This window comes from Tribolium madens, unplaced genomic scaffold (assembly GCF_015345945.1).
Source record: "Tribolium madens isolate multiple individuals breed KSU strain unplaced genomic scaffold, Tmad_KSU_1.1 Scaffold_91;HRSCAF=231;Tcas5.2_LG7, whole genome shotgun sequence".
In the NCBI taxonomy this organism is placed as follows: Eukaryota; Metazoa; Arthropoda; class Insecta; order Coleoptera; family Tenebrionidae; genus Tribolium; species Tribolium madens.
Window position 1 is genome coordinate 8,299,411 of NW_025401063.1, and position 14,016 is coordinate 8,313,426.

General features: G+C 32.8%; 2 protein-coding genes across 3 annotated transcripts in view; one reads left to right on the top strand and one right to left on the bottom strand.

The window, feature by feature from the left end:
- The window catches only part of LOC123011468, a 55,893-nt gene extending 53,030 nt beyond the window's left edge, over positions 1-2,863 (bottom strand). The window contains exon 1 of one of the 2 annotated variants that reach the window (XM_044408910.1): positions 2,579-2,863. The gene's annotated coding sequence lies outside the window, so the exon portion shown is untranslated. Of the gene's footprint in view, positions 1-1,854; positions 1,971-2,578 lie in introns of those variants that run through there. The other variant, XM_044408911.1, reaches the window with a different exon arrangement.
- Positions 2,864-6,985: 4,122 nt separating this feature from the next.
- On the top strand, positions 6,986-14,015 carry LOC123010754 (ankyrin repeat and IBR domain-containing protein 1-like). The gene is made up of 12 exons (XM_044407851.1): positions 6,986-7,097; positions 7,571-7,863; positions 7,914-8,320; positions 8,372-8,543; positions 8,595-8,749; positions 8,798-9,031; positions 9,077-9,460; positions 9,509-9,809; positions 9,861-10,003; positions 10,053-10,250; positions 10,299-10,458; positions 10,505-14,015. The coding sequence occupies exons 2-12, from the start codon at positions 7,695-7,697 to the stop codon at positions 12,259-12,261; spliced, it is 4,080 nt and encodes a 1,359-aa protein (XP_044263786.1). The 5' UTR covers positions 6,986-7,097; positions 7,571-7,694; the 3' UTR covers positions 12,262-14,015.
- The last annotated feature ends 1 nt before the right edge of the window (position 14,016 follows it).

Here is a 14,016-nt window from a genome sequence, read left to right on the forward strand (position 1 = left end):
AATATATTTTGTATTAAATGTTCAGTATGTTTATTTACAACAAGAAATATTTTATTTAGAATATTTAATAGCAGATTTATTAGTTACTGTTATAGTTAATGTTAATATAAACTACTCCAAAAAATTAAAGGAACAAAAAATTTTCCTAAAATTTTTGATGATTTTTTAAAGGCTGTAACTCATCGAAAAATGGTCGTATCTAAATTTTAAGAAAACCATTTTGAAGCTTTAATTTTCTAGTTTTGAGATTTTTTGGCAAATATTTTTTCGGTTCTACGGTTTTCACGCAATTCTAAGTAATAGCGCAAGAAAAAAAAAATTAATTTTTTATGTGTTTGTTCTTGGTCCACGGACCTGGAGAATTTTTTTTTAGTTAAGTCAATGCATAGGCCGGATAGCATGTTTGTTTAGCTTTAATATGCTTTCTTCATATTCTCTTTAATTTAAACAAAATTGTTTTTTGATTTTTTTTAAGCAATATTGCTTAATTTTTGAAAAAAGAATAAAAGAAATTGAAGAAACAATACTGATTAAGTTTTGAAAAAAAATTAAAAATATTTTTTTGAAATTCTTTTCGAATTTTTTTTTTTCAAATTTAACTAATGCAAAATTTTAAAAGAAAGCTGAAGAAATGAAAAAAAGATGAAAAATGTTTTTCTTATCTTGACGAAGATTGGAGGATGTTCAGAAACAATATGTACAATTGTTCCTTTAATTCTTTTGCAAAACTTTGATCAATCAGTCCGAGAAAACGGTTTTAGCTGTAATAACACCTAAAAACATTTACTAATGTTAAATCTACCGCGTATTAACCAATTCTGATGGATAAGTGTCTTCATCAGAATTGGTTAATATGCGGTAGATTTACTAAAGAAAGCAAAAACTTATTTTTTTCTCTTTTCTTTAAATCAATGTTAAAAGTGAAAATTTTTTTTCCAAAAAATCATAAGAGGATCTTATAAGACGTTTATTCCAGTTTTTGCACAACCCTTATATCCTCTGTGTGGTCATTGGTTGCTGAGATATCGACGATCAAAGACAAGAAGATCCTTTTTCATTTAAAGTCAGATATCTATCTCAGCGATAAATTGTCGTAAAGAGAATATGAAGAAAGTATATTAAAGGTAAAGAAACATGCTATCTGGCCTATGCATTGACGTAACTAAAAAAAATCTTTACGTCCATGGACCAAAAATAAAAACAATTCTTTACGTCCAAAAATAAAAATTATTCTTTTTTCTCGCTTTATTACTTAGAATTGCATAATAACCGTAGCACAGAAAAAATATTTGTTAAAAGACCTCAAAACTAGACACTTAAAGCTTCAAAATGATTTTTTTTTAACTAGTTACGACCATTTTTCGATGAGGTACAGTCTTTCAAAAATCACCAAAAAATTTACGAAATATTTTTGTTCCTTTAATTAGAAGTACAGTTTGTAGTATTTGTTTTTTTTTTTAGTTTTACAATTTCTATTGCCTATAAATAATTTTCTTTAAAAATATACTTAAACATTATTGATATAAATAAAAATAAAATACCTAATGTAATGCCGAAAATTACTATATTTTTCAGAAACACTATTAATTATTAAGTATTCGTAGAGTAATTAACAAGTGTACACAAGGTCTACCAAGCATTCAATTATTCAGACCTTTGTAAATGCTTCACTGAATTAAAATAATTGAATTGGTTAGTCCAATGACAATACATAATTGAATTCACAAGTAATTAAAAATTCTGATAAAATTTAAACACAAACTATATTTCAAATATAAGTTTTTTGTAATGCTATTGGATTTATAATTAAAACAGTATTTGTTAAGTAGAGTTAAAATATTTTTACATAATTACCTGTATTCTATGAGCTTTCATTCCAATACACTCGTTCAAAACCACTACAAAACTTCTAATTTGAATATAAGGTAATAGACACTCAAATAAAATTTCTCTTTCACATTTAGTCGGTCTACTGACGCTCAACGTTATCTTATCTTCAATCACAATATTTTTTATCAACATTTTCTGTAGATACTCTCCTCCTATTTATTTTGCTTTAAGTTACTTTAAATACCGGTAATTTACTTCTAAAGTTAGCTATTGATAAAAATTCAAAACTTTCTTGAATATGCTCAATTTTTATACATTTGTAAAATCAATAAAATGCACTTTCAAACTACGTGGATTTAAGTTTCCATCTAAAAAACTAGGGTTTTCTTCCACCAATGAAGTTTGTAAAATATTTGATTTGTGTTACAGAAATTTAATGGAAATTTGCTGTGAAAAAACAAACCACTGCCAAACTAATTAAACGTAAATAAAATTTGATTTGGGCAAATGAAATTTTCAAACAGAAACATCGGTAAGTGTGCAGTTAACAGTTACCCCCAGAAAAGAAATGTTTAGGTTTGACCCAATCAACTAAAACACCTTACTCCAATCATTTTCTATAAGAAAAGAGCAAACTAACGAAGCTTTGATGATTGTACTTTTGTTATTACGTGTCCGACATAAAAAGCGTAAATTACGGGACTCAAATAAAGCAAACTACTTCTAATGTTGAGATTTTTTTATTTACCCAGTTTGAACAACGATGAACTTTTTGTCAACATTTCTTGAACACTTTTTTACTTCAAACACTGTGTAGAACTTCGTTTTAAACAATAATACTTAGCGCTCTACAATAAAGCCCGAGAAAAGTTCGATCATGCTGCATGGTGCAAACAATGTAAAATTCTCAAGAAGCCAATCAATGAAAAATAAAAATAAAAAATAGTCTTTGTGAAAGTATCACATCGAGGTGTTTACCAAAATATTTGAAAAACTTTTCGAATTTTCGCAGAAGCTCACGTCACCGCGCCTAACTTCTTAGGCTGTCCCGCATACACTGAACTCGAACTGGATGCATCGTGGACTTATACAAGGATAACGCGCGCATGTCTACAGGACGAAGTAAGCGCGTTTTGCAGGATTACCCTTGGTTATCAAATAACAACAAATTTGCCACTTGCTTATCAACAACTGGAAGTCTAATGTAAGACTGCCGTGGCTTATCAATTTTCCATAGCTGTTTAAGTTCAATTCATATTTCCACAACGCGTCACCGCCAATTTTGAAACAAATTAAATAAAAACAACCCAGAAATTGAATTCTTAAGCCCAACAATATATAAACTGGCTAGGTGGCTCGGTGGCAAAATTATTCCAGTTGAAAGAGTACGGGAAAAACAGATTTAGAAAAATACGAGTTATGAGAAATAAAACGGATTATCTTTTTATCAGATTTCTTCATACTTCCAGATTTCGCACGAATCGCAAACAATACGAATAAAAAATAAATTTTTTAAGATAAAAGAATTGTAAATTATTTAACTTTTGTAAACAAATTTATTTTCAGCTTTATAATAATTATTTGCTACTTTTCAAAAAAGCTTTACTAAACTAATTTACTGTAGTTATTAAACAAATTGTAAAACATTGCAAAAATCTGTTGTGGTTAAAGCGCATTATCAGACTTTATACACCTGAACATACAAAACATTTACGGTAAATTAATTAAACGTGAGTTTTAGGGGAAACAAACATATTTCATCGTTGTGATATGAATACTTAACGACAACTTTGTTTAAGATTAGATTAACTATCAAACAAAATGCAAGCGAAAAGATAAGCTGCGACAGGTTTAATGCAAATGATCAAACAATAAATGAAGTAGATGCAATTGACTGATGAAAATGTTAAATATTAATTGGCAAATATTGTTTTTCAAACCTACACTGAACAGATTCAGTGTTAATCAACGTTTGATAGTGCAGAGGATGCAGCCTAAGCCGTACACAAATGAATATGTTGCTAGTCCAATATATCACATGAATAATGCTAGGGTAATGTTCACTCGTTAATTAATTTGCATTTATTAACAGTCTATTATTTATCACTTTTTCATCTATAAGTATGTAGATGGTAAAATGGTAAAACTGAACTCTGATAATTTTCTTGATTCGTCATTTTGCATCTTAAAGCAACAATTCTTAATTAATTCTATTCATTGCACCATGCACATCATTAACAAGAATTGTTTTATGATGATGGTATTGTTTGGCTCTCTGGCTACTGTTCTGCAGAGTTAATACAACACAAATATCACGCTAATTATTTACTATTTTTACTAGAAATAAAATTTTTAGTTTTTATTGAAAATCTTGTTGATTCAACAATAAACGTAAATAATCAAAAAGTTTTCTCATCGCAGTCGTAATTGTATTTGTGTGAATAGAGTAACAATATTGCTTCCAGACTTTTGAATCTCAATCAGTTCTACACAAGATATAGGTAACGAAATCTACATAATAATATAATATTTTTACAAAACTTGTGTTATCTTAAAATACTGTTACAATGTTTTGATTGCTTAATTTGTTAAATGTTTTTGTCATTCGTGAATATTAGTTTCAGCTGACGACGCTTGAGAATTGTCTTTCCTGTGGTTTGAACAGAAAACCTTGAGATGTATCATATTTGATACTCCATTTATGATAATTATTCTTCATCTTATGTGTCACTAGCACGTTTCCCTTAAGATGTGTTGTTGAGAAAACTTATTCTTCTCCAATCTTCTGCTTTAATTTGTTTTCCAAAAGCCCTCACATAAATTTTGTATCTACTATTTGGTTCTCGTCGTTTCTTGCACCTTAGCACCTTCCTACAATTTATTCTTCCTTGGCAATTTTGTTGCATTAAATTACATTCACATTTTAATAACGCCTGAAAATTTAATTAAATTTCGTTTTTTGCACTTGTAATTAAAATATAAACCCTTCAAACTAACTAGAACGCACATCGATCGATTTTCCGCTCTTTAAATGGGTTATAAAAAACAATTTCATTGTTTGCATAACTGCGTACATTTTGGATTTTTACTGGCCATACGCTAATAAAAATAAAAGAAGCAAATTTTATTTTATCACTTTTAAATGAAAAAGTTTTTTAATTTTGTAAATGGCCGACATTTAGAAATTTGATGTAAAAGCTCATTATAAAGCCCTAAAGCAGAAAAAACTTTGTCAACGTATAATGAAGATTAATTTATGGTAATGTGATTAATTGAGTGTTATTGGTGTAGGTATCAAATTAACTAAAGCGTCTCGACCAATCATCACATCATTCCTTGTAACAATAAAATTAATTATTCTCACATCTCAATTAAACAAACAATGTGTGCGTCTGTAACCACTCTATAGTTACCTTAATTACAAGAGGATTACAACACGAAACTTTCTTCATCTCTTTCACTCTAAATTAAATTAATGCCATTCTGTAATACCTGAAGAGGTTCACTTTTCTAGGCAGTTAACGTCAACTGCAGACATCTTTGTGAAACTTGGAAATTGCTTCTAAATGACGCAAGTTTCAAATCCTCTTCCTCGATTTCGAACATATCAGGACACGGGGGGAAATAAGAAAGTAAACGATGGATCTTTTCATCCACTCGCGTTCGATGCGAAATTGATGATGATGATAATTACAACTAAGTGTACAGTGAACACGTTGAGAACACATTTACGTATGTTTTAAAAGAATTTGGAGTGGCTATAAGGCGTTCAGTAGGATGGTTTCTAATGATGTAATAATTTTCAAAAGTAAACCCTGTCTAAGATTGTACTTTTGTCAATTATGATAAGTATTAAAGAGTTTTCCCGTCATATTCAAACAGTGTAACTGATTTTGTCTTCAGCTCTAAACTGATATCAGCAGACTTTAAACCACTTTTAAAACACTAGAATTAGGTAGTTCCACTAATTTTTATTATTCCCAAAAATTAAGGTTTTGCTTTTTTTGCTTTGCGGGTTTAGTGCAAATGTGTGATTAGTCACACATTCACTACTCTGAACATATCGCAACTTCTATCGAATAAAATCGAGGCTTTTAATAAAACCTCGATGGAATTATTCCGATTAATTACAGCACTATTTGAGCGAGAAGGTGTGCTTCAATCTTTAATCACATTTTCATGCCTGATTAAGTTAACCGCTTGATTTGGGTTAAATTCCACTTATCAACCCCAACATTTCATTCCAAACGGCCAACTCTCAGCTAAACGGTTTCTAAATTATTCCATATCTCTGAATTTGACATAAATATGAGACTTGGGACGTGACGAAAAAATATTCTGTCGTTAACATTCAAAATAATGTGATTTTTTCGACCTTTCATATTTCCGTTTAATAAAAATATGCATGAATTTATCTAGTGTCCTTTAAAAGATATTAAGCTGATGCGTAAATCCAGCCGAAATATATGGACGAGTGATTTTCTCATTGTGATACAGACAAATATTTGCTTTATAACTGGAGAGGATATAGTGTTAAACATTTATGTTTGTCAATAGTACTTAGTTTAAGCTGTAGATGTTTACTTAGTTTACTAGTTCAATTTATAAAAGAATAAATTATGAACCGACTACAAAACATTAAAGACTAAAGCGATCAATAAGTAAAATTTATCAGTTTTCTAGTCTTTATTTACAAAATATAATTTTACGGCTTTGAACATAAGAAAGTTAAAATTTGATTTTTTATTGAAAATAATTATAGTATAGAGTTACTAAACTTTCTAATCCCTACAAAAAAAAGAATAAAATCGCATTTCAAACTAGCATATACTATTTTGAAAGCAATTTTTTTGACTAGAAATAATTTTTTAATAGTGACAAAGACATATTTACCTATGGTATAAAACAGTTTAATATTTCTTTGTGCCCTATAATAATCTTGAAATAAATAGCTCTATTAATTAGTTATCAAAAATGTAAGCGAGGATTAACACATCATTTTTAAATAGTACTGTTTATTGCTTTAAATAGTTTTAATTACTTTTTGCAAGTAGAGTTTCTAAAAATACAAAGGAGTATATATTTATCTTTAAACGAAGCGGGTATTTGAGCGTCGCGACGGCGGCGTCTGCGCTAGGATAATCGATTCGGCGTCGTCGTTTCTGATACACACTATTTGGTCGCTATCATGAAAATGTCAATTCCTTGTCACAAATATCGCAAAATAGATAAAGAAAATGTCAGATAGTAACTCGCCCTGTTACTGGGTAAGTTTCGTTGACGATTATGAATGTCTCGTTCTGTTAATAAATTCGTTTTGTTTCTTAGAACATGACTCGATCTTTGTTGAATTGAATGTCTGTGAAATCGTAAATGTGGGAATGTGCTACTGTTTTTGTCTGTCTATCATAATAATGCTCTTGTCGTGATAATATGTCGTGAAATTCAATTACGAGCTTTTGCAATATTAAGCTTGAGGCTTAACGAACTTGAATTGCACCTTTTAATTTTTATTATATCTAGCAATAATCGATAATTTATTTTTTTTATGATCTGGTGGCACACAAAATACTCCCAAAAAACCTGCAATTGAAAATGCTGTTCACAAAGCATCTTCTTAATTAAACAAGAATATGGACATAAATATTTACCTTGGCTTTTGGTATCGGCTTAGTTTTTGATAAATAAACCCTTGCACTTGTTCCTCAAATACCATGTTCAAATACTTACCTGTTTTCAGCTGAGAAAATGGGCATTTTCGACACGAAGCTGCGTTTCTTGACAAGAAACCGACCTTTCACAAGTACACATATCGAATTTTTTTATACAACCGTTTGAAATTAGTTTAGAATTCCCTCAACACAATGGGAAGCACTTCATCCAAATTTAAAAAGTATCTCCAACACGGCGATGAGTTTGCAGCGATGCAAATTTACCAAAGTTCCCCGGAACTACGCAAAAACCTGGATCCTAATTTAAGTTACGGCGAAAACCACAACCACAACACTGCTCTACATTATGCTGCCAAACACGGTATGTCCATTATCACACACCAAAGCCAAAACTACCCTTGTTCATTCAAGGTATGAAGCATCTATTGAGAACGTTTCTAAACGATTTGGGAGGCAATCCGAACAAAAAAAATGGCTTAAACGAATCAGTTTTACACAGCGCTTGTCAACTCAATCAAACCAAGAGTTTCAGTGCCCAAGAAAGAAGAGCTGCATGCGTTCAACTACTTCTCTTCTGGAAAGGAGGTCTTTTAGCCAACGGAGGGAGAGAAAGGGTTGATTTAAGTTCACAAGATAAAGAGGGCAACACGGCATTGCACTGGGCCGCTTCCACCGGTCTCAAGCGCTGTGTTGAACTTTTGCTAGCACATGGAGCTCCCCTTTTTATTGAAAACAACGATAAATTAACTCCGTGTGATTTAGCAATGAGGGGGTCCCATCACGACATTGCTAGATTGCTCGAAAGCCGAATGGTTTTTGTAAGTTTATTAGAAACTTTATTGTTTAAAATTTTAGATGTTTATAAATAGGCTGATAATGCTGATCTGGTAAACGAAGATGAGATAATTACAGAACAAGAGGAAGTTTATAGTGGACTTAGAAGTCAAGATTTACAAGAAGCTAAAGACCAGTTGCTTGTTGATACTTCAGATATGCTTAAAATTCCGCTATTTACAGCTGAGGCTCTTTTGAGAAATAATGGTAGGCTTTTTTGTATGCATTTCAGTAGGTTTTCTAATGATTGACTATCAGAATGGTCCCGTGAACTTCTTCTCGAAAAGTGGATGAAAGATCCGGTCGAATGTTGCCAAATCGCTGGTGTTCAAGCTCCTTCTTCCGTTCTTAAACATGCAGGTTCCTTAGAATCTAGTATTTCAGCTGAAACTAATGACGAAAATGAATTAATGGTATTTCTAGTCACTCCAACTAGAATTGTTTTAACAGAGTTATTCCAGTGTGAAATTTGTTTGTCGACAATATCAAACTGGGAGCAACCAGTTAAAATGTCCTGTAAACACTCCTTTTGCAAAACTTGCTGGGAAAGCTACCTCACAACAAAAATTCAAGATGGCGATGCTCATCACATCCTATGTCCAGCTTACCAGTGTCACATTTTAGTTCCCGTTGAGCTTATCGAGAAGTTAGTGAGTCCCGACATGGCGCGTAGATATCTCCAGTTCGATATTAAGGTAACTGATTCGAATCTCTTCCTCCTAGTTGTAATAATTCGGTAGGCCTTTGTCGAGAGCAATAAAAGCATCAAATGGTGTCCCATCGCCGGTTGTGGTCGAGCGGTCCGGTTACCGGAAGCAGAACAGACCGGAAACCGGGTTAATAATAAATCAGCTCCGATAACCTCCCACGCCGTGGACTGCGGAAACGCGCATTTTTTCTGTTGGGAGTGCTTGGGTGAAGCACATGCACCTTGCGGATGTAAACAATGGCAAGAGTGGCAGATTAAAATTGCTGAAATTAAACCGGAAGAACTTAAAGCTTCGTGCAGCGGAAGCGAAGATGCTGCCAATTGTCTCTGGCTTGTTACCAATTCGAAACCCTGTCCAAACTGCAAAAGTCCAATTCAAAAAAACGAAGGCTGTAACCACATGAAGTGTTCCAAAGTATTTGAAAAATTACATCTCGACATAATTACTGATAATAATTTTTAGTGCAAATTTGACTTTTGTTGGGTGTGTCAAGAATCATGGAAGAGACACAGTTCCGCAACCGGCGGCTATTTCCGATGTAATCGCTTCGAGGCCGTTCATAAGGCTGACGAAAAGCAAGGAAATTTAATTTCCGAGGCACTAGATAGAAATAATCAAATGCAAGAAATGTCTCGTTTTTTACATTTTTATACGCGTTTTAGAAACCACGAAAACAGTCAGAAGCTCGAAGAACCCCTTCTAACCAGCGTTCGACAAAAAAGAGAAGTGCTCGCCAGCAGTCTCGGATTAAAAAGTACCGAAGGTATATATTTCACCTTTTCACCACCCACCTACTTATTAGCTTCATACTCAGATTCCGGAGAGAAAGGAACAAAATTCATCGAAGATGGTGTGAGAGAATTATTAAAAGCACGAAGAGTTTTATGCGGTTCTTACGTTTACGGTTATTACTTGGAAGATGACGGCTATAACAAAGCCATCTTTGAATTTATGCAGGTAATATTAAAACTTCCAAAAGATCTTTTTAATATTCACTAATAAGTAGAATGAGTTGGAGGAAGTAACCGAAAAGTTGAGCGAAATGATAGCTCGCCCGTATTTACGAACACCTAAAGCCGTGATTGTCCAAACAACAGCTCTAGCAAGAAGAAAAAGACACGAATTTGTGAGGGCAGTAGCGCAAGGTTTGATTCCACCGGAAACGCCACCCACTCAAAGAAAACGCAAGCGAAAATATCTTGACGTAAGCAACATATTTTTCAGCTATTGTTCTTGCATACAATTATTTCAGACCGATTTGACGCAAACGAGCGCCTGGTTGCGTGATTGTGAATGGCCTGAAAATGATTCAGACGAGGATAATGAAGTAAGTTTCAAACAATTTTCTGGAGGCTCTCCAAACTCCAAAGAACATCAATGCGGCTTTTTGTGCAGTAGACACGGATGTGGCCGTAAGTGTTTTAACATGACTGTTTTTAAATTAATTTCGTAACCTAGGGTCTGATTACAACATGGAACTTATAATAGCTCTGGAAATGTCTAGACTTCAAATGATTGAAGATAGGATGAAACAAGCACAAGCCAATGCAATCACTCCTGATCCCAGTTCAAGTATTTCGAATAACAGCAATGAAAGTGCCGATGATCAGCTCAAATTGGCGATTCAGCTCAGTTTGCAGGAATCGGGGGCGGCGGAAGAAGCGGTTCAGAGTCAACCTTATCAAAAGAGCAGTGCGGATTGGACGGTTGATTACTTCCTCAAGTCTTTAGCTAATCACAAGATTGATTTGAAGAGTCTCGATGTTAACAAACTTAACCCTGAGACTGATAGGGAATTGTTCTTTCGGCCTTGTAATGGGAATGAGGATGGCAGATTTCAAATTTCAGATATTCATGAGAAAGGTTTTGCTTTTGAAGATGTGGATGATTATGACGATGCTGATGTTGGTCTGAAGAGGTCACACTCAACTGGAGATCTGTGTGTTAGAAGAAGTGGAAGAGGAACAAGAGTTCGCATGAATGGAGATGAACCTCGTTATCACTTAGATTCAGATCATAGTAGTCAGCATGACGATAAACCGGAAGACTTGGCACGAAAAATTCTAGCTTTGCCTTCAACTTCTGTGCGTACTAAACAATTTCTTTTACTCCATCACACTTATCCAGAGGAAGAGTCGTATCAAGGGCAAAGTTCGATAGAAGATACTACGACTTCGGATTCGATAAATGCCGATATGGAAGTTTGTGGTATTTTGAGTTCAGTCACTGATGAGGATATTGGTAAAAGTTACAACGAGGAAGAAGAAATAAAAAAGACTGAAATGACAAAAATAGTCGAATGTAAGAAACAAACCCACAATCCTTTTGCTTCGTTGAAAGCGAAATTGTGTTCAGCACACCTGCCTAAAACTAGTTACTTGACGCGGATTGCAGTGAATAAAAGTATAGGACTTCTTAGTAGTGATCATAAAGTTAAAAAGAACTGTGATATCCTCAAAGATGGTCGATGCAAAAGTGAAAAGCACAGCCCCAAAAGCATAAAACATCAGAAATGTTGCCGCGATAGTAGTTTCTCCAAGTCCACGGGATTTCTATTGGAAGACCAGCGGAAAAATTGCAACTTACGAATAAAAATCTGCAAAAGTCCTGATTCCAAGTGTCGCAAAAGCCACACGTTGGAAACGGACAGTTCGAACGAGTACGAATCCGAGACTGGCATCCCCAAGTCACCCACGTTGTTCATATCGGGAGTGTCCATCTCCCGTACGCCAGAACCAAAATCACCCGGAATGATTCTAATATCGGGTGGTAGACAATCGAGGTCGTCTAGTTTAAGTGTACCTGTGCCTCTAACTTCGTGTTCTTTAAACATTTCTAGTACTAGTCTTAACAATACTCTACCACCGGAACCGTTCACGCCATCTTTGGTACGTTCGACAACCCCAGCCAACTCACGTTCGAATATCCCCAGTCCCTCAGACTCGAGTCCCAAAAAAGAAGCCAATGCCAAATCGAAAAGCGCCAGCGAGCCGGAACGCGAGAGGGAAATGTTTAGGTTTCCCAAATCTTCGACGGACGGCGCTTTGAGTTCGGTCTTGCACATACAAGAATCGAATTTAAGTTCGGATGATTTCCACGAAGCGTTATTTCTGCTGGAAAGGTCTCCTAAAACTAGAGACTCAAAAAGAAGGAAAAAATCTAAGAAAAATAAAGAGAAAGATGACAAAAAGGAGGACGTTAGCTCCGTATTGTAACTAGGTAAGACTGTTTCGTTGTTATTGTTGTTCAACGCATCGAAATGCGTTTTTGTGATAAGTAGCCATGTAAGTTTTTGTGCTAAACTTTAAGTGACCAACACATCCATTCGGCGACTACTGCAGTTAACCAACATATTTACACATTTTCTTTAATCTTAAATCTTCAAATTTTTATTTACAACATTTTGCAAAAAAGCTTTTTGCACTATTTATTTTGTAAACAATTTAAAGAGGCTAAGCAACTTAAAAATACACACAAAAAGTGATCGGATCACGTTTCTGGCTTGACTACCAGATTTTATAAAATAGTTTTAATAGTTTTTGGGATGTTCCAAAACTTGTTCAAACTTCAATATTTGAGATAGAAATGTTATATTTTATAACATAGTTTTTTCCAATAATCGAGTTGTGCTACATCCTGTGTAGAAGAAAGAGTCATCAGTTTTCCGGTGATTGCAAAATTATTAAATTAAAAAAAAAATATTGTGGATTACTAAAAATAATGTGAATACTGATGTAAAAAAATGTATTAATATCAAAACATTTTACTCTTTAAAAAAAAAGTTAATGAAAATTATCACTAGTAATATCCCGTTGCATACCAAAATTAGAAACAATTTGTTATGCACGAGGGGTATTTTGCAACTATTTACAAAATTTACAAAAACAATATTTTCATTATGAGAAATTTAAAAAAATAGTCAGAAAAATACACGATTTTTTATTAAAATTTAAATAACAAAATTAATAAACTCCAAATTTTTATAACTTTATAACTAAATGTGATATTTTTTGAATACTATAAATTAGTCTATTTGATCATTGTTTTGCTTGGCCTCTTCTCCTGCCATGTTTTGTGTGTGTTTTATAATTTTTTAGGAAAATCATATCACTGAAAATTCGTTAACGGAAGTGGAAATATTCCTAAATTATTGTCGTTGGGCGAGATTTTTGTAATATTTTTTGTAGAAGATTTTTATAAAATTTTATATAAGCACACATTTCCTAGATGTTCTTCATTTCTAAACTTTAGGCCTAAAATTTATTTTTGACTGAATAAAAATATAGTATTAAAATTAATAGTGATATTTTCATTTGTAAAGGTTAATAACTTTATACTCATTGTTTTCTAATTTTAAGTGATGTAGATATGAGTATCTTCAAACTTGCCATATAATAGGTTAAACGATAAAACATAAATACAAAGGCAAGCACTGAAAGTAAAATAAAAAATATATACCCCCATTTTAGACTGATTTTCTTATTTATGATCTAATATTTAAAGGAAATAGTTTTTTTAAAGTCGATTTATTTTTGATTTGTAATACATATTACCTATTAACCAACTGTCTTAGCATTTATATGTGCGCACAATATGTATACCTATCTATACCTAATTTGATTCTTATCTTATCTTATATTGCCAATTGATCTGAAAATATTAAACATCAATAAATTCATGCACAATTTTTTTCCATCTATTGTCAACAAAATTGAGATTTTAATTATTTCTTTTAATTCAGCTGAGTTTAAAGATTGGACAAAAGATCCTGAACTAAATGAAAAGCTTATTTCAACTGACAAAAAAATGTTTTATTTGCTGTTTATTCCTGTTTGATATTTTCCTAATAAAAGGAGACATGTAGAATATAAAAATGTAATGTTGAATGTTCTGTACCTATAAATGTAGCTGTTAGAAGAAGAAACTTGTACTGATTGTGATTTTTTAGCAGATAATAAATAAACCATTTC

What these genes read in the sequence shown, in the direction of transcription:
- LOC123010754 (XM_044407851.1), top strand. Translation starts at nt 7,695, where the DNA reads ATGGGAAGCACTTCATCCAAATTTAAAAAGTATCTCCAACACGGCGAT. An exon ending in ACATTATGCTGCCAAACACG is followed by an intron (nt 7,864 to 7,913) that starts GTATGTCCATTA and finishes TGTTCATTCAAG; the next exon opens with GTATGAAGCATCTATTGAGA. An exon ending in CAGTAGACACGGATGTGGCC is followed by an intron (nt 10,459 to 10,504) that starts GTAAGTGTTTTA and finishes TTCGTAACCTAG; the next exon opens with GGTCTGATTACAACATGGAA.